The 21034-nt window shown below is 38.5% G+C and overlaps 1 protein-coding gene across 3 annotated transcripts in view; it reads left to right on the forward strand.

The window, feature by feature from the left end:
* The window catches only part of ECPAS (Ecm29 proteasome adaptor and scaffold), a 73337-nt gene extending 62662 nt beyond the window's left edge, over positions 1–10675 (forward strand). For all 3 annotated transcript variants that reach the window (XM_032212855.1, XM_032212854.1, XM_032212856.1), the window contains 8 exons: positions 492–558; positions 1147–1238; positions 1327–1393; positions 1647–1838; positions 3489–3697; positions 4620–4663; positions 6274–6466; positions 10545–10675. In XM_032212855.1, the coding sequence (XP_032068746.1) occupies positions 492–558; positions 1147–1238; positions 1327–1393; positions 1647–1838; positions 3489–3697; positions 4620–4663; positions 6274–6466; positions 10545–10592 (912 nt within the window). In that variant the 3' untranslated portion in view covers positions 10593–10675. The remainder of the gene's footprint in view (positions 1–491; positions 559–1146; positions 1239–1326; positions 1394–1646; positions 1839–3488; positions 3698–4619; positions 4664–6273; positions 6467–10544) is intronic.
* The last annotated feature ends 10359 nt before the right edge of the window (positions 10676–21034 follow it).

The raw sequence follows: 21034 nt of genomic DNA on the forward strand, positions 1-21034 counted from the left end.
ATGGTGAAGAGAAAATCAAATAACTATGATTTACAATATTACTTTGTCAGGCATGGACATAGTTGTTAAGTGAATCACATTGGGTCATTAAGCACGATGCCATGTGATCACACTGTCAGCTTCCAACTGGCTGCCAGCGTCCGCAATAAAACCAGCTAGGAAAGCTGCAGAAGTTTATCATGTAATTGTGGAATGCTATGACCGTTGTAAATGCACAGCAGTTGGTAAGCATCCCTAATCACAATCACATGACTGTGGGGATACTCCAATGGCCAGAACTTTGAGGACTAGTCACAAGTCTCTTTTTTTTCAGTACCTTTGTAACTTCAAATGGTTGCTATGTCGGTAAGTGAGGACCGCCTGTGTTCATTCAAAGTAGGCATCACAGAATTCAGTGGGGCTTGTTTCTAAGCAAATGTGCAAACATAAGCTTCTTTTTCACCCAGAAGAATAAACTAATTTCTGTCCTTTCCTATTTTTACTCTTTTTAGGGTGGTTGTGCTAGTGTAATTGTGTCACTAACTACTCAGTGCCCCCAAGATTTGACACCATATGCTGGTAGGTTTTAGAACCACATTTTCTTCCTTTTAAACCTTGCCTGATAAACTCTTTTTCTTTTTTTCCATTTTGTGAATAAACCCCCCAAACATTACTAACACACAAAAGATTTTCCTAATCTGCCGTAAGGATTTTGAACTTCTGTTTGAATGCAACCTTTTATATAAGATAATTCTTTTTAATAAAACAATTTTTCAACGAAGTGGTGAACGAAGGATAGATTACTGCTCCTCCAATTAGAGAAGAAACAGAGGAAGCTTTCCCCATTACATGGATTTAAGTCAACATAAAGCCAGAAATCAATTCCTATAGTCAACAATGATCCCTTTATTTGAACTAATGGTTACAAACCAATACTGTATTGAAACTTATTTGAAGAAAATTACATTATAGTATTGGTAATCTGCCACTATATTTTGTTGTTTTGAGCCTTCAAGGTGTATTGTAGCTGGTCGGAGTAGTTGTGTAATACATTACACCACATCTTTTTATTGTATTAATTGTATCAGAAGGATTGGGAAATGACTTTTTACTTGCCTGTACAGAAACTTACAGTTGATTGCTAAAGTAATTTCCTCTCTTACATAGGTAAACTCATGAGTGCGTTACTTAGTGGCCTAACTGATCGCAATAGCGTGGTGCAAAAGAGCTTTGCATTTGCCTTGGGACACTTAGTTAGAGTAAGTCATGCTTCTTCAGTTTTAAGATTTTTCTCTCCGGTTTTGTGGGTTCAGAAGTGACATGAGTTTTTCTGGGTTTTATTTTAAGACTTCACGAGACAGCAGCACTGACAAATTGCTTCAGAAGCTCAACAGTTGGTACATGGAGAAGGAAGGTATGCGCTTAAGATAACTATTTTTACAACATTGTGCATGTTAATGTAATTGCAATGTAATTCTCCACCTACTAAAAGTTACACATCTTTGATTTACAGGTTTGAAAATCTATAGCCCATGTTTTCTAAATAAGCAGAACTTTGAATAATGGTTTGAGCATCGTTAGAAAGCAGAACACTGAGCCCCTGGGCTGCAATGAAAGCAGGGAGTCATGTTTTTCTCACTGTGTTTTTTTTATTATTATTACGTTAGAACCAGTGTATAAAATGGCCTGTGCTTTAACTATGCATGCTATTGGACGCTATAGCCCAGATGTATTGAAGAATCAAGCCAGGTGTATTTTACCTCTGGCTTTTCTGGGCATGCATGAAGTTCCTGAAGAAGACAAAGGGGAGAAGGAGGAAAGCAACCTGTGGTGTGAGGTGTGGCAGGAAAATATACCTGGTAAGTGGATCTACCATTCATGGTTTTCGCTACTATTGACCACTTTGAAAGTACGAAAACCCAAAATACAAATCCTAAAATAAAATAGTCGTCTTGGTCTCTGAAAGTAGAGATTATGCAAAATCCTCTTCCTTCATGTTATTATTTATTTTCTCCCTCCCCCCCAAAATCACACAGATATACCGATGTCATTGTGCGTTGTTGTTTTATCATTTAGTTATGCTCAGACTTCCTTTTTCCAAGTACAATTTGAACTGGGACTTTTTGCCTGTTTATTTATTTAATTATTAAATTAATTTCATTTATATTCTATCTTCTCTTCTTAAAACCCCACAGTAGTATATATTCTTGTTAGTTTTAATGTAATTGTTTTACTCTTTTATATTATAGTTTTATCAGATTGTAAACTACCCAGAATTGTGTGACAGTGAGATTGGCAACAAATAATTTAAATAAATAAATAAATATATGGGTCAACTCTAATTTTATTCACATAGTAATAATGACTGATAGGGTATGTTGGTATGAGAGAAAACAGCTGGCCCAAAATCACAGTGAATTCATTTTACGTACTGAACTGTTTGATTTGCAGTCTAACATTCAACCATAAACCATTGCTGGTTTACTTAACTTCTCCTTAAGCAGGAATCGCTGTACCAGGCTACCTCTCAGTACATATTAGAGCAGTGGTTCCCAACCTTCCCAATGCTGCGACCCTTTAATACAGTTCCTCATGTTGTGGCCCCCAACCATCAAATTGATGTCTCGATTCCTAAGACCATCGAAAATATATGTTTTCCGATGGCCTTAGGTGACCCCTGTGCAAGGGTTGTTCGACCCCCAAAGGGGTCCCGACCCACAGGTTGAGAACCGCTGTATTAGAGGCTTTGTCCCCAAACTCTGTATCGGTAGATCTTGGTTAATGACCACTTCTTCGGCAATTGCTCAGAGTTGCTGTTGAACATGCATTTCTTAGGACCAGTCACCAAAGTTCTGGCCGCTGCAGCATCTGGGCAGTCACATGATCACAACCTGGGCACTTGACAACTGGCTCACAATTATGATGGTTGCAGTGTCCTGTCATCACCATTTGCTACTTTCCTGGCTGGTTTCACACAAGCAAAGTCAATGGGGAAGCCATCAGGGGAGGTTAGGTTGCAAGTTACTCCCACCACTTGATTTCCCAAGAAGCCCTGCTGCAGATTATGAGATCCCAGGCAGCCCCTCCCCTGCCCAGCTGCCCTTGCATGGTGCTGCAGCACCCACTCACAGAGCAGCAGCACACCCTCCTCAGCCCTCATGTCCTCACATGGTGTAGCAGCACTCTCTCTCTCCACCCTGCATATACTGTACTCTCCGTAGCAAAGCAGCACTCTCCCGTGCCTAATTCCCTGGTACTCCCCTGTCCTCCAGCCTGCTTTCCCATTACTGATCCACAATCCTCGCTTAATGATGGCAATAGGAACTGCTAGGATTGCCACCACTAGGTGCCACAGCCACATGACATCAGACTTTTTTAACCACAACCCTTAGCGATGAAAATCCCAGTTCCAATTGCTACTGTTAAATAACGACTACCCATATTAATATCCATCAGTGGTGGTGGTTCTCTTATTCATTCTAGCAAACGCTGTGTGTCTCAATACATAGGTACCTATGGTGGCATTAGGCTCTATATGGAGGAATTGATCGCAGTGACCCAGAAAGCTTTGCAGTCTCCGTCTTGGAAGATGAAAGCACAAGGAGCAGCTACCATGGCATCCATAGCAAAGCAGACTGGTGCTCTGGTACCTCCACACTTAGGCATGGTGCTCACAGCTCTGGTGCAAGGTCTGCCTGGAAGAACATGGGCTGGAAAGGTAAAAGCACTGACTGATGCAGTGGGTTGTCTCATGGTTAGAAATGGACATTTTAAAAAACACCGCAATTCATTTCCTTTTTCATGACTGCCTATAATTGGCTGAACGGCTTTTATTTTATAAACTGTCCAGAGGTCATTAAGGTGAGATGAGCAGTGTATAAATTTGATAAATAAATAAAAATGGCATGTTGTCAAATAAGTTCTAATGTGCTGGGGTATACATTTGTGAGTTTAATGGATCTGCGTTTGCAGAATCATTAATATGCTAGCTAGTGTTTGAGGTTAAAATGAAATTCTATGAGGCCAATTGGGAAAATCAAGTTTACCATTGAAGGAATAGCTGTTTAGTATTATAGTAACGTAAGTCGGGCTTTGGTTTGGTTTGGTTTGGTTTTATTGGGATTTATATGCCGCCCTTTTCCCTGAGGGGACTCAGGGCGGCTTACAACCACAGGGGAGGGGAAGTGCAAGGTCAAAACAAAACACTTTGTGAACAAAAGAAAAATAATAAAACACAACTTTCATTCAGCAATCAAACACTCGGGCGGGTAATTGGAAGCCTATCCCCAGGCCTGTTGGGAGAGCCAGATCTTGAGGGCTGCGCGGAAGGTCTGGATCGTGGTGAGGGTGCGGATCTCCATGGGGGGCTCGTTCCATAGGGTCGGGGCAGCAACAGAAAAGGCCCTCCTCCGTGTGGTCGCCAGTCGACATTGACTGGCAGATGGAATTGAGTTGGCTCTGCTGTCGTGCATTGTTTTTGTTCTCTCAGGTCTTTCACCCAACTATATTATTATAATTCACATCAAATGTTCATAAAGATGTAACTTGCATATTTGATTCTGCACTTCTAAATTTTTGTGGGGACAATATAGAAATCATACACTGAAATTTATTTCTTGTGTTATTTGTAATGATTTTAGGAAGAGCTGTTAAAAGCAATTGCCAGTGTCGTCTGTTCATGCAGGTAAAAATATTTTCATCTCCTAGTCTGAAAATTTCTCTCTGTATAAACACTTTGGGGTGAGATGAATTTCCTCATTGATTCCCGGGGACAGTCTCTTACCTATTAAAAATATTGTGGAAGTATTTTTAAAATTATTTGAATAGAAATGAACTAGAAGATTTCTAGTAATTGATAGGATCAATGAAATTGAGTTTGATCTAATGGTTAAGGCATCAGGCTAGAAACTGGGAGACCATGAGTTCTAATCCTACCTTAGGCACAAAGCCAACTGGGTGACTTTGGGCTAGTTCCTCTCTCCCAGCCCTAGGAAGGAAGCAATGGCAAACCACTTCCAAAAACCCCTTCAAAAGAAAACTGCAAGGACTTCTTCAGTCAAGTCCCCAGGAATCCAAAACTGACCCTTAAGCATCTCCCTCAACACACGCAATGGATGTTAAATAAAAAGGATGAAATAGCAAATGGACAAGTGCATTTGAAATGCATGTATATTCATATGCACATCACACTTCCTCCATATTTACATGCATTCCTTATATAGATATCCATAATTCATTAAACAACCAAGGAGATAGCACTCCTTGCTCGTGCTGAACCTTTACTTGGTATTCTGGTTTTTTCCCCACTGCTACTTTACACAGATACTGTATTATTCTTACTGCATTCAGGAATGAAGTTTAAGGTCCACACTTTAAAAAAATATTTCATATTTACTTTTAACATATGCTTTCCCTAAATCAACAAATAAATTTAGTTTTTACAATTCTTTTCCCCTGACTTGCTGAAGAGCAAAAAAAATCTACCAACTTAAAAGTGTCTTGCACTGCCCAGATTTTTCTCAGAGACACGCTTAATTGCCTTTTTATCAAAAATATGCCAGAAACCTTCCCAAGCACAATTTAGAAACGAATTTCCTGTAATTTTGCATATCTGCTTCCTACCTTTCCTTTTTTATGGGGGAATAGTAATGACAATATCCCAATCAGAAGTAGACCACGTACAGGTGAAACTAGTTATAACTCTACTCAGTTATACTGTCTACGCCAATGATCCCCAATCTTTGTGGCTTGGCCCAGCTGGGGGGAGAGAGGGGAACTGGGCTGTGCAGGCAATGAGTCAGCACATGCACACACACAGCTCAACTTGCACAAGCAGCGGGTTGTGTGAGTGCCTGCCAGCCCGCCGCTCACACGGCCCAATTCCAAATAGGCCACAGCCTATTTGGACTTCTCTCTTAAGATAATTTTTCCTGAAAACTATTGTAAAGATGCAGTTCTGGGATATGCATTGGGAAAAAATATATAGTTGCTGAATTGGCATGGGTATAAATGATACACCAAGAAGCTTTTCTTCATTAAAGGAAGAATGAAATTGCAAACTCTATGCTTTTCAGTGTTCCATTAGCTGATGTTTTGACAATTCAAAGCATTTTACAATAAAATAAAATGCAAGTTGTCTATACAGCCATATGACAGGCTTTACGTACCTAACGTAAAGGGAAAATGCATATTTTGCAAGAGATATACTTAAGCTGAGCTAAATTAAGAGGCTCGGTGTAATATCAAGGAGACAAATTGATTAGTCATGTCCTGTTCATCCTTTATTGGTTTTAGTGTGGAACTGCGCAAGCCTTTGCCCAATCAGCCCAGTGTTGATGATGTTGTACAGGCAATGTTGAAAGAATGCCGCAAAGAAAACCTCCGGTACAAGATTGTGGCGCTCCGGTGTATGGCTGATGTGCTTAAAGCCACCCAAGAAAATAGGTTCCAGGAACTGACAGACATAATCTTTCCAGTAATAAAGAAGGTAATCTTTCAGCCCTCCTTGGATTTGAATAATAGCATCACTAAAAATAGTACATTGTTGGATTTGCTACTTCTGTGAATTGTTCTATGTAATCCATATAAAAACCTTTGTAACTCTGTTTGGGATTAACTGTTATGTTATGAAAAGAGGGGAGGAGATCTCAAGGTGAGCCAGGCTGAACTAATAAGATCCCCCATTGAGGTGAAAGCAGAAGCACATCTTAGTTTGCTGCTCATTCCTGCTTTTAAAAAGCTTACTGTTCAGTCTGACCAAAGAACTAACAATCTCTTTAGAATTTTTAGACTAATAATTTACAGCATTACCAGCTGGTGCTAGGATGATATATGGCACAGTGATTATAATGCAGTATTGCAGGCTAATTCTGCGATCCTGACCAGCTCAAGGTTGACTCAGCCTTCCTTCCTTCCAAGGTCAATAAAATGAGGACCCAGATTGTTGAGGGCAATTATGCTGACTCTGTAAACCATTTAGAAAGGGCTGTAAAGCACTGTGAGGCGGTATATAAATCTAAATGCTGTTGCTATTGTTATGTAGCAGAAAGGCCTCATGAACTGCCTGCTAACTGGAGGAAGCCAGAAATTGTTAATGCCTGTGTACTTCTTGTTTCTTTTTTTATATATAAAATTTTTTTATTATTATTTTTTGTTACATAGACAACACATACCCACAACAATGAAAAGAAAAAACAAAAAGAAAAAAACAAAAAAAAGAAAAAAACCCATCATCACATATAGCATGTCGTTTGGTTACAAGTGTTTTAGCATTTATCATTCTTATACATTTATTATTTCATTTAATAGGTTATAATATACAGTTTGGGTTGCTTTATTTACCATCCCTTCCTCCTGTTATAACACCACCTTATTTTCCCTTTCTTTTGTCCCTTCCTCCCTTCTCTACTTTCTTCCTTCCTGCTCTCCCTTCCCTTCCTTCTTCCTGTACCTTTCTCCTACTCCTGCTCTTCCTCATCCCTCTTCTCTCCTCCTCTTTCTCTCCTTTCCATCCTCCTCTCCTTACCTCTTTCTTTTCACCCTCTCTCCCTTCTCTACTTCCTTCCTTCTTCCCTACCTCTCCTTTGCTCCTACTCTTCATCTTTCCCTTCCTACCCTCTCTCCTTCCTTTTCTCTCCCTTCCATCTTCCTTTCCTTTCCCTTTCCTTTCTCCCTCCCTCCCTTCTCTACTTTCCTCTTTCCTCCTCTCCTTCCCCTTCCTTCTTCCCGTGCCTTTCTCCTACTCCTACTCTTCCTCTTCCCCTTTCTACCCTCTCTCCTCCTCTTTCTCTCCTTTCCATCCTCCTCTCCTTACCTCTTTCTTCTTTCCCCCATCTTCCTTTGATTCTCTCCTCCTTTCTCCCTTTCTTTTTCTACTATTATTGGTGTGTCTATTTTAAATCTCAGTTTATGTTTCCTTGGGATGGTACTTCCGCCAACCCAAATATAATTTAGTATCATTTCTTATTCCCTTACCTCTGCTAATCTATACTAACTATATTTCCCCCCACAGACACACTTTGTATCTTTATATTGTATATATACTTATATCTTTGATAAAAAAACACTAAAAAACCCACAACATACATATGTTATATCAGCTGGTTACAAAAAGTTTTTGTGCATCTCTTCCATTAATTCATATTAATTCGAATGTCTTAACTCAAATATTTACTATATTAACATCATCATACCTCCACTTTTAGTTGACTACAGTTATTTAAACATCCTTCATCCTTAACTATACCAAAACTTCAATCCATAACCACATGCTGGCATTTCATTTACTTATTTATAAAATCCTCCATTAACATTAAATCCTCATATCCTGTTTTAGCTAAACATCCATAATATTTAATACCAAAGATTTCTAATTTCTAATCCTCCATGTATATAATTTATTATCATTCTCCTTTCTTTATTTAGTTATATCCTATATCATAACATTTCCCCCTATTAGTTAAGATTTAACTGTATATAGTTTTATTTTATTTTTTTATAATAATTATTATTGTAATTAATAATCTTTATATATAGTCCAAAAATATTTCTAACCTTCCCTTCTCATATCCAATTATTACTTATCATAGAAATTCAACATTGTATACATTACTATCATTATCAATTCTTATTCAACTATACCTATTGCAAATGAATTTAACTAGGTTTAGCTAATTTTGAATTATACTCTTCCATCTATCAGCCTGTATCTCTCCAATAACAGAACAGTCTTATATCTGCTGCCATTCAGGGTCCAGTTCTCCAAACATCTTATGAGCAAGTCCATACGAAGAAATCTTTGCACCTTTTGTTTGTAGTGCCTCTCATATAATGTTGCCACCCTCTTTTTATTTCCTTTATCAGCTTGTCTTTAATTCTCAGTAGTGGTATCAAATGTTTTGCAGATGGTATTTCATAAACTATGAATTCTTTAATGCTTCTCACCTCTTCCTGTGCCCTGTCTTTTGAAGTAAATTTTCTGTGTGTTTGCCTCCTCTTCAAACATTCCATTCTTTCCTCCCTCAGAAGTAAACCAGTTGCCCCGAATATCAACAAATTCAGAATCTTTATCTCCGACATCCTTATTTTGTATTTGAAAAACATTCTCAGTTTTTTCCTCGTACTTTGTTGCCAAAAAACCAAATAATCCAATTTCTCTGAATTCTATCTTGTGTGTCAGACAGCTTCTGTAGTGCTGAAGAAATCACTTGAATAGACACTTGAATAGACGCCATGTTTATACGCAGTTAGTATTTTTTCTTGAGAGCTCTGAAGTATTTGCAAGTAAAGGCAGACTGAAAGCTGTACAATCTTATCAGATCTTAAGCCAATACTGCCAAGCAATAAAAGTGTCAAGATGTAAACAGCCAAATTATAGTGAATTGGTTTACAGCCCATTTGCGGAAGATCAGAGGAGATGTTGGAGTAATCTATCCATTATCCGTGTGAATAACATTTAAAACCACCGTCCAAAACCATTAAAAGGATCAAAATCGCCACTAGATTCTTCTGTTCTTTAATTTAAATTAGTTTGAATTTTTAGGTGGTCCGTTTCTCTCTAAATAATAAAATATTCTTACCAGCTGGAAACACTTTCTCTTTCTTTAGGGCTATCTGCAGTTTCAATTAGCCTTGTGGCTAATCCGGAAGTCACTGGCAAAGGAGGTTTTTCCAGGGTCCCCAGAGACTTTGCGAACGTCTCTGGGACCACTGGATCTCCCCCTACCTTCACTGTCTCTTCGGGACAGCTTGGGTCCAAAAAGAAACCGTCCAGATGCTTCGGAATAGAAGGAGATTCAGGGAGAGCCTGAAAGTCCGTCTTCTCACTGCTAAGCCCCGCCTTCTTCCCCTGTACTTCTTGTTTCTGAGACTCAGTCTCAATCCTATATCTTTCTTTGGAGAACAATACATTTAATCAGCCTTTTATATGTCACTTTCCTCTTTGAAGGATGCTGCTTTCAAATGGGTTGCAGATCCTTAATAAAAATAGGGCAGATGTCAGCTAATGCACCTATAGCAGAAGGACTATTTTCAACTTTTTTAATATCTTAGGTTTTTGGGACACTTCTTAGTACAGTTCCGTAAAAATTTATTTTTTTCTACATCGATTACTAGTTTTTTTTATTTCCTTGGCTGACTTCCTTCTCAGTGAAGGTAATTGTAAAAAGTTGTAAAAACAATTTGTGAAGCGTACACTATCTTGGGATCTGTCTCTTTATGAAACAGGTATGGCTAGTGGGACTTCTTGGCTGAACTGTGAGATTAAGAAAATGGTCCCTGCCATCATCTATTGGATTTAAATCATTATTTTTATTGGTATGCTAATTAAATTTTGCAAGTTTGATCTCCTGCAGTAGTGATGCCATGATTAGCTTTCATGTAATAAACTGTTTTATATTTCAATATATTACTCTGAATTCTTTGTTACTAACAAAATGTAGAATAATTTAATGGAACTGTCAGGATGTTTGTAAAAAAGAGAAGCATAAAAGCTAAACCACCATTATTATTTTTTCTTCTGCTTGTTCTTTCTCTTTCAAATTTCACACCCTCTGGTTCCACTGCAGAATTGTCCTGAGAATGTAGGAAAAAATTCGTCACACAACAAACGATGAGGATGAGAACGAAAATGAGAAAGAACTCCAAGTTGAAGCTCTCCTCTGTGCCTTTGAAAGTTAGGCAAGCCTGGCCTAAAAACTCAGAAACACAGTGAGGTCTAATTCCAGGAATTTGAACTATTTTATCTTTAGCTTTTGCAAGAGCTCATAAGAGAGAAGGAATAATGTATTAGTTGTTGGTTTTGTTGCAGTTCTTTTGCTTTGTATTTTTTAAGGTTACCTTCTTAATGTCTTATGATTGAACCTAATATAAGGATTATATAAGTGGGTGAGCATTTTTTTAAAAGTTCAGAAAGGAAGCGGAAAAAATGGAACGATTACAATCTGAAATTTCAAGGTAAAGCCAATTTTGTCATTTGTTTTTAGGTTCCTGTCTTTGTTCCTGATCTTTAGTTTTCATTGAAGCTATATTAATTTAAGCTACTGGGAACAGTAAATCTGCTTGGAATAGAATATGAAGATTCATTTGGGAGATTGTTGTCCAGAACATAGATGGGTGGCAAGGATACGGGACTGAGAAATGGAAGTCATAGGCGACAACCAGAATGTGTTCTAACCTGGCTCCCAAACACGACAAACGCTCTGTAGTTAAATAAATGTTCCCTTTATTAGGAGCACCAGCAGTCCTGGCAAAAAGTCTCTCTCTCACACACAGACACCGTTCATGTCTGTGAGGGAGATGATTAGTTGTCTGCCACACCTATTCATCTCCGCCCTCTCCCTTTTATCCCCAGAGCTAGGATGGGACTTGCTAGCAGTGGTGGCTCTTCCATCCCAAGGATCAGCCCTTAGAACCGTTCTTTTCTGCCTTGCGCATCTGCGCATCAGGCACTGGTCCCAGCTGTTCCTCCTATTCCTCATCAGCCACTTCCAGACCTTGGGGCTGTTGACACTCCATCTGAGAGCTTATGGCAGACGCCTCTGCGTATTTCTCTATCTCTGACAGCTCCAATCCCTCTTCCCCCTCAGGTTGCCTTGAGCCTGGCCCTGACCTCCCACGCCTCCTCCTCATCTGATTCGGCTGCTGGAGGAGCCGTCGACAGGACATAACAGAATGCATGGCAGTACTGACAGAAAAGTCAGTCTGGCTCCTGCCTCCTTAAACAACCCAAGTGCCATTATCAGATCTTCTAAGGCTCTCTGTAACTGAGCACTAACGGTTATTGGGATACAGATTGTCTATATTTTGGTCTCTTTTTTTTTAAAGGCTGCTATCGACAAGAGCTATGCAGATTAATGTGTGAGCGTCTGAGACTTAGTACATGGAAAGTACAGCTCGGCGTTCTCCAAGCCATGAAGGCTTTTTACCAAGGGTAAGATTTCTGCGGGTGCTGGAACTCCTGCTTCTGTTCTTGTTCATTCACTCCTCCCTCACAGTAACGTGGAGATGAACAGATTCAAAATCCTTTGCCTGAGCTTTGTGGATCTCATTGCCTCTTCTCCCTATCTACTTCCACTGACTGGCATGGGGAAACTGTCATGTTTTAAGTCAGAGATGTATGTAGAATTGAAAGTTCAAGCTCCACAAGGCTCACCCAATAACTGAGTGTATAGCATCTTCGGTATTTACAATTGCCACACGAAAGGCCTCTGATGATGACTACAGCGCACCTCAGTGGAATTTTAAGATAGTAAAGGCCCGTGTTTCTTTGGGGAAAAATAATGCTATATTCTTCCATTTGGTAGGTTGTTATTATTTTGAAGCAGAACACTCTGACCCTGAGGCTTGGCAAGAATATGGTTGGAAACCTGTTCCTCCATCACTCATTCCTAGGTAAATCTCTTTCAATCCTGTGCTTGCTTTGTCCACTTATTTTTGTTTGAAACCTAATGGAACAATCAAATCTTCCAAAGATTCATGGTGACAGCCAACTGATCACAGAATTATTATTGCTTCTCTGGCAACGGAGCAGGATTGCGTATATTCATATCATATCTTTAAGATGTTCTCTTATTTGGATGTTCTGCTCAATGGGATTAGATGGTAAGAAAGTTTGGAATTTCATCATTCTGCTCTTCCCAACTTTTTAACAGAGAGAGAAAGATTGTCCCTGTTCAGGCACACTAGATAGACCAAGCCATGAAAATCACTATCCTATAACTTATTTTTATTGAAAATGGCTAAATAGTAGAGTCTTTGCAAATTTGATTTGCAATAGCTCTTCCTCCTCCTTATAGTTCAGGATGAGGAAGGGTCTTTTCTGAGCCACTTCCAAACAAACCTGGATGCACTTGGCTTAAAAAATTGATTTAACCTTCTTGCCTTGGCCATGGAGCCTGCACATCCTGTCAAGGTCATATTCCTTGCTATCCCATACAGGTAATCGTTAGCTTACAACAGTTCATGTAGTGACATTCAAAGTTACAACAGCACTAAAAATGTGATTTATGACTGTATTCACACTGATAACCATTGCAGTGTACAAGGGTCACGTGATCAAAATTCAGACGCTTGGCAACTGATTCATATTTATGACGGTTGCAGTGTGATCAACTTTTGCAAACTTCTCACTAGAAAGATCAATGGGGAAGTCATTTCACTTAACAATTGTGGCATGAAAGGTTTAAAAGGGACCAAAATTCATTAGCTACATTGCTTATCAACATAAAGTTTGGGCTCAGTTGTGGTCCTAAGTCGAGTAATTACCTGCATATGTAGAAGATCAGACCAAGAGCTATTTGTCCATGGACAGAAATGAAGAGGTAGGTTGATATGATTTAGGTTCTGTCTGCAGTCCTGTATACTGCAGATATAAAGAGAACAAATGGGGCGCAGAGGCTCACGTGGTTAAGACATTGAGCTTGTCGATCAAAAAGTCGGCAGTTCAGCGGTTTCAAATCCCTAGCGCTGCATAACAAAGTGAGCGCCCGTTACTTGTCCCAGCTTCTGCCAACCTAGCAATTCGAAAGTACGTAAAAATGCAAGTAGAAAATAGGAACCACTTTGGTGGGAAGGTAACAGTGTTCCATGCACCTTCAGCATTTAGTCATGCCGGCCACATGACAACAGAGACATCTTTGGACAACGCTGGCTCTTTGGTCTCCTGTGTGCTGCTTGGGGGAATCCAATCATGGGTTAACTTTGTCCATTAGCCTAGAGACTGAGTATGTAAATTTTGACCATGCATCCTCTGACTGGACGGTCAGTTTTGTACGAAGTCAGCCATTGAAAGAGTGTTGTCAATGTCACTTATGGTCATAGCCAAAACAGGTATTAAAAGTCATGTCCAAGTAGTCCAGTCAGGAAAAAAGGCAAGGTTGTCATTGAGTCAGAGTCAAGAGGGCCCTGGCCAGCCGAAACTGCGGGCGGGTTTGGATTCCCCTCGCAGCACCATAGAAGGACCGTTCAGGTAAGTCAACGGTCGCTTGAAACAGAGATGAGCACCACCCCTAGAGTCGGGAACAAATTAGCACATATGTACGAGGGGAATGGTTACCTTTTATAAGAGAACAATTAAAAAAACTTTAATAAATTCAGAGGGCTGTATGTATCTGCTATCCTTTTTTTATATTAGGATAAAAATAGATAATTTGAGAACTCAGGGCTTTCATGCAACCTACAAAGACTTGGGTACAGCCCTAGGGCAATGTTGGCAAATCGAGTGCTGAAACAGGAGCACGTGGGCACGGAGAGGAGCACCGTAAACCAGAAGAGGCAGCTCCCTGACATGCATGTGCAGGTAGTGCCAGAAACCAAAAGAGCAGTTCTGAGGTTCTGGTTTCCAGCATGTGCCATGGGCGCCAATCACTTAGTCTTCCAGTTTCTGGCACACAGTGCATACGAAGTCCAGTTGGTTGGCGCAAATGCATGCCAGAACCAGGAAGAGCAACAGGCAATGGCTGGCATGCCTGGAGAGATGGCTCTGCATGGCATTTCTGGCACACGTGCCATAGGTTTGCCATCACGGCCCTAGAGATTTTAAAAACTGTACTTATTTATCATTAATCTGACAAAATGAGAATTATAGAGAATAAACAAAGACAGTAAATTACATGAATTATTTTACATTAAATTGTATTACCTGTAATTATAAATTAAGTCAGATTTAATTTTGTCTTAGGTACCACCAGTTATTCTTTAATGGATACTTCCCATATACATTATGAAAATACACAGAATACAGACCAGAAGATCATCCATGTTGAATTAACTTTAGGTGAATAATGTATAAACCAGTTGCTGGTAATCATCTAGACATGCAACAGGTACTTACCATGGCAAGTTCATTTCCACACAAATCAATTAATTTGTTCAAATAACACTATTGTTTGATGAATAATTTAACAATATTACTTAATAATAATATGGTCTATTATTAAATCCATGCTAAATTGGGGTTAGGAAAAAGGTAAAAATTGAGATACTGCATACCACTGGTCAAACGATGTATAAATACTTCATGCTAGTAATTCAGGCACAAAATTATATTATTATACACATAATTTGTGTTCACCATTTAATTGTAAATCTTATTTCATTAGAGAATAAAGTTATACTTCCATAAGGACTGAAGCTTTGTCAGTAATAGAGGTGCTGCTCACCAAGCTGGAAGGTAAGAATTACAGTTCTGAAAATTAAGATGATTCCTTAAATCTGAAGACTGAAGGACAGGATTGTATCCCATTTTGCTTTAAAGAACAGTTTTGGCCAACCTGATTCCTGCTTGTTGTTTTAAGTTTTTAATATTGTAGTTTTTAACTTGAAGTTGTAATTTCATAAAATAGCTGAATTTGTCCTACAACAAAGGTTATAGAACAATTTTTATAAAATGCTACTATTTTCATCATTATTAGGCAGTCATGTTGCATTATTCAAAGAGGATCTTCATCAATTGAAATTTGATGGTGGGGTAGGATACTTAGATCAACTGTGTTTTTACCACTATCAAGCTATACTAGCATGTTAATTGTATTGTAATTGTATGAAATTGTATTTTAATTATCAGAACCCATTTTAGAGCTAATTTTAGCTGAAAATGTAAGTAGAAAGGTTAATGGCGAATCCTTCTTTTTCTCTTTCTTGCATAGAATCAAACAGTGGAAAGCCTGAACACTGAAAGTAGAGAAGTCCTCATTGGCTCTTTAACAGCACTGGACTTTGGACAGTAGACCTGACTACAAGAAAAAGCATCTTATTAAAGAAAACTTTAGAAAACCTTGATTGAATTGAATACCAATCAAGTGCCAACGTGAACAAAAGCAAGCAAAAAAAAAAGTGCAATGAGCTCCGTATTACCTAGAGGAAAAGTAAAGATGATTTTTGTAGCATGCATAAATTCCCTGGCTGAAATAAAGAACACCTTGATTCTCTTCCCCATTATTTCCTTTTTTTTTCCTTAAAAGAAACAGTAATAACCTATGAAGCAGTTTAGTTAAAATGCAAAGCCTTGAAAGTATTAAGTGAAAAATATCCAAGCTACATAAGGACATTTTTGGAATTGTTGTTTGTGAAGAGACCCTTGTTTATGACTTAAGACTTGCGGAATCTTTAGTTTACACAAAAATAGCCCTTATTATATAAATCTAATGAATGAAAATCATAGCAAAACACCAGAGAGCAAACTTTTTGTGGATTTCATGTGGGCCAACTTTTAGTATTGTGTCATGATGGCAGTGTTATAATTGGTATCATTACTAATGATAGTACAAAAGAACAAAGTTGCCAGAAATATTAGAGAGCAGCAAAGAGTAAGAGTTTTGTGTATCTTTTTATTGCAACTAGTGAGTATCTAGATTTTTTAGCCCAAACCTCATAGCCCTACCAACAAGTTAAAAGCATGGGTGTCCAACCTTTTTGAAATTGAAATTGTCTTGGGCCACATATAAAATATAGTTAATGTATATAAATAACAAATTTCCTTAAGTTTAAGATCTCATGGGGCCACATTATTAGGTGTGCAGGGCTGCATATAGCCAATGGGCCGTGGGTTGGACAGGGCTCCCTTAAAGGGACTTAGTTTGCCTCTTGTTTTGGAATGCCACTAGTCAGTGTTGGTTGCTTTGGACCATAAAATCACTTCATCCCATATAAACAGAGTATATAAGATTTGGAAAAACCTATGCCTTCCTGCATTAAAACATGAGAGTTCTCTTGGATAAAAATGCACACAAGAAAGCACTTTAATTGTCTGGATATAAGGGTGTATAGAGCAGTTAGGTTTTTAAGACCTTACATAAGGTATGTTGTTTTTTTAAAGAAATTCTACATTTTCCGTGCAAGAATTCATAGTTAAATTAACCTTCTCACAACAATGACCGCTTACTTATTTTGGGAAATATTCTTAAATAAAAAAGGATTGTGCTGCTAAAACATTATTAACCTCGGCCCCAGCCATTTGCATCTTCTTTCTAGAAAGTACTTTTGATTTTCACCATAAGCTTTGACATCAGAGTACAAATGTTTAATCAAATCTGTTCTTGCAATTGTCTAAAAAACAGCATCTGCTCCAATTTTAATAAAGATTTCTTAGTGAAATTGTTAATTTGGTTAACCACAGTTTTCTGCTAGGTTTGTAGAGTTATGTTAAATAAGTGAAAGTATTATATAAGACTCAATATATACTTTGTGGTAGATTTTTCATGCTAAGCAAATTGTGGTCTACCTGTAGGTAGGACGTCTTGATTTCTATATGGAAATTCTTACATATTCTGTGTAGGAATTTTGAAACATGCAGAACTGACCTCTGAAGAAATCTTATATACTTGGGGTCTACCCCTGTAGAGATTGTGAGATTGGGCTAGACCATCAGTGACTTTTGAAGCTACCCCAGGATCCTTCAGATGAGTTAGTTTATTAACCAATATCACTATGGGATGTTTTTTTATTCTCAAAATTTTATACAGATGTAGAACATAATTGCTATAACTTCATAATTGTCTTAGATTTGTACCCTAATACCCCATATCTGAGCTTGGAATGATTTTTTCCAGTAAAAAAAATAAATTCTTTCTTTTGGGAGGGAATGCTTTCGTGCTCTATGATTATATAGATGCAAAAGAACAAGGTATAGGTTCTGAGTAGAATAAGAGAAACCTTGATTCTCAGACAAGAAGGCCTCTCAGTCCCCGACAAGTTTGCTTTCTCTGGAATTGAAATAAGAAATGCTGCTGAGTCCATTTTTCTTCTTTACCAGCTTTGATTGGGGTGGTACTTTCACTCTTCAAAAATCCAGTAGATTTCAGGAAAAGAATTCTGAAGATTGTTGCATGCTGCTGCCCAGATATTCAAAAGCATAAATAACTCTCTTCTCACATTCATGTTACCTCAAGAGGGACGGTGGGATCCCATTCTAGATGTCCCATCCTGTTTTTAGGGCTGCTAGAATACGTTAAGAATTTGAAATAAGTTAAAACAAATGTTTATGTCATTGGACTGCCTGTAAAAAGAAATATCACCTCTAATACCTGTAATTTTAAAGATGGTAAGGTACCATAAAACTGGTTTAAAATAATTTGGCATGTCATAGAAGGCAGCTTCCTATTGACTTTGCCCGGAAGAACCATAACATTGAATGTAGATACAAGATCTTTGTGATTCTGTTGTCTAGCAGCAGTATATATTTTTGGGTACTAAGCAGGAATGTCAAATGTTGCCTTTTTTCCTTGAGTGTTTTGTAGAAGCCATGATAATTGTAAAAGTGCTGTCTCTCTAGACCAATGATGGTGAACCTTTTCAGCACCAAGTGCCAAAACCAGAACATGCGTGCATGTGTGCGCGCCAGAGCACCGGAAACCTGAAGACCAGCTGGCCAGCATGCGCCTGCCTGTTTTTTGGCCATATTTCAGGCTGTATTTCGGGCCATTTTCAGGGCCAAAAACAGCACGGAAAACAGCCTGAAAATGGCCTGGAAAACAGCCTGGGTTTTTGACCGTTTTGGCCATTTCCAGTGCTCTGGTGCCCGTGAAGACCAGCTGGGGGTGGCGCGGATGCCCAAAGAGAGCGCTGTACATGCCACCTTTGGCGTGTGTGCCATAGGTTCACCATCACGGCTCTAGACCTTTGAAGCAAGAACTTCAATATTGAGAAATCTAAAGTCTAAGTTTGCAACTGCTGCTGTGCCAGATGTTTCCAAGTGGAAATGTTTTACTTAAGCTGAAGACCTGGGGGTGGGGGGAGGAATTAGCTAAAGTGTAATTTTAAATAGTTTGGAATTTTTTTCCTCCTCTTCAAAATTTATTAACAAAAAAACGTGCCTCTGTGAGAAACCAACTTACAATATTTTATTTAGAGGTTAGATACTTGTTCCTTATTAAATTTGTAAACTTGAGAGGGAAAAAGTGGCCTTTGGAGTTTCCTCTGAAAACAATTGCACTATTAAACACCGTTGCCCAGATACGGGCATCTGTGCTGCTATATAATGCTGCTTTGTATACCTGGATTAAAGTGTGAAAATTTGACACTAAAACCCCTGCTGACTTTACAAAACTGTTTTATGTTGAAAGATTTCTAATGTTGCAAGAGCTCCATTAAATTCAGTGCATTGAATTTTTGTATCTGGATGTTGCATATGTACATGAATTGACTAAAACCTTTTTTTTCCTGCATAAGGAGAAACATTAAATAAAGGAACATGAGCTTTCTTGGAATAATTGGTAATTCTGTTGCTGGAAGAGAGCCTAGAGTGAATTCATTTGGCTGAATTGTTCCTCTTACACTGGGCTTCCATTTTGAGGATTATGTAATGTCTCTTCGGAGTTTTTACAGTCCAATTATCCTTTGAGTTCTTTCTTACAAATGCCAAAGACCATATTAATTCCTGCTTGCATTTAAAATATTTTAATTCCATATAGGTAGTTCATGAGAATGGTTGATTTTGGAATCAGGATTGGAAGGGGCCTGGTCTAATTCCCTGACCTAGGCAGGAGACTTTATGTCATCCTGGACAATTTTTTCTTTAAAATCTCCAGCAATGGAGCAGCCACAATTCAGAGAGGCAAGCTGTTCCATTAATTGTTCTTCCAGGAAAGTCTTCCTTCCAGGTTGTATCTCTCTCTGACAAACTTCCAGCAACTGTTTCTTGTCCTACCTCAGGTAGGAGTTGAAAATGATTTGATTACATGATCTGATTACTGTCAATCTAAAAACTCAGCTCCTTTGACAAGTCTATAATGCTGGAAAACCTATTTGTGAAGGTTCCCCCAATGTAAAATAACATTACCATTGGGTATAAAGAATTGGCTTTATATGATACCCTCTTATCCCCCAAAATAAGACCTCCCTAGATAATAAGCCCAATTGGGCTTTTGAGCACATGCACTAAAATAAGCCGTCCCCTGAAAATAAGCCTTCCCTACAAATATTGCAACACAGCAGCAGCCATGAGGTGACCACGCTCACCACTTCCTGCACCTCAAAAATAATACTTCCCTGAAAATAAGGCTAAGCGCTTATTTTGGGGATCAAAAGAAAATAAGACCCTGGCTTATTTTCGTGGAAATGTTATTGTTGTTTTAAAGTCTTAAAAGTTATCTGTAAGAAGCTGGTGTGTTTGTCTCCATGCTGTCAAGGGCAAGGCGGACAATGTAAAACTAAAAATAATTTTATCCTTGAAACATTTAATTAACTATTAGTAGAGTAGCTGCTTGAACAGAATTAAAATTCCATTTAATTCCCCTAGTAAAAGGTTAAATACATCATTACTCCAAGAAAATGTAACTCCATAAATTCCTAAGAGGCTTCTGTTGTAGACTAAAAATGATGTGCTGAAGTTGAGATTGTGCCAACCAGTTTTAGACCAGCATGTTACACATATATGATATAGTATCTAAATTTGGATTGAATAAACTATAACATGGTTTATGCATATGAACTCAAGCCAATATAAAATAGAATATTTGCTACCTTAGCCAAAGGTGATAAACTGTCCCACCATTTAATACCAATTCCTGATACATTTTTAAGGCTACATAAAATTGGTGAAGTTTCTTTTCTTCTCCAAAGGAGTGGGTAAAAGGAAAAGGAGGCTTGTTTTACAGGCACTCACCACTCAAACGGTCCATATAAAAGTTAATATTTGAGCAGTTGAACTTTTTAAGCTGAAATCAGGATCTCCTATTTTCTATTGGTGAGTCTGAGAGTGGATCAGATCCCCCACAAAATGGCTGTGAGGTTAATCAAAGTCTGACGTGAAACCTGTTTCAAATGGTGTTGTGGCTCCTCAATCTCTTACCTTCCCAGCATGCAATGCACTTCTACCTCATTCATTTATTCATTCATCTGGGCAAATGTTACAGTTAACAGCCTTCTCTTCTTCCCTTCAGCCATTTCCTGCTTTCCAAAAGGACCACTTTTCTAATAGTTTGGGACCTCCAGCTCTGAGACAATAACAATAACTAAAAAGGCTTCAGGTAAGCCACTAAACCAGCTTGCTCATATAGCAATCCACATTAAGTTCTAGGAAATACAGTTAAGGAAATCCAACAGCAAATAAAGGCAGTAT

The sequence above is a fragment of the Thamnophis elegans genome, chromosome 3, assembly GCF_009769535.1.
Source record: "Thamnophis elegans isolate rThaEle1 chromosome 3, rThaEle1.pri, whole genome shotgun sequence".
NCBI lineage: Eukaryota > Metazoa > Chordata > Lepidosauria > Squamata > Colubridae > Thamnophis > Thamnophis elegans.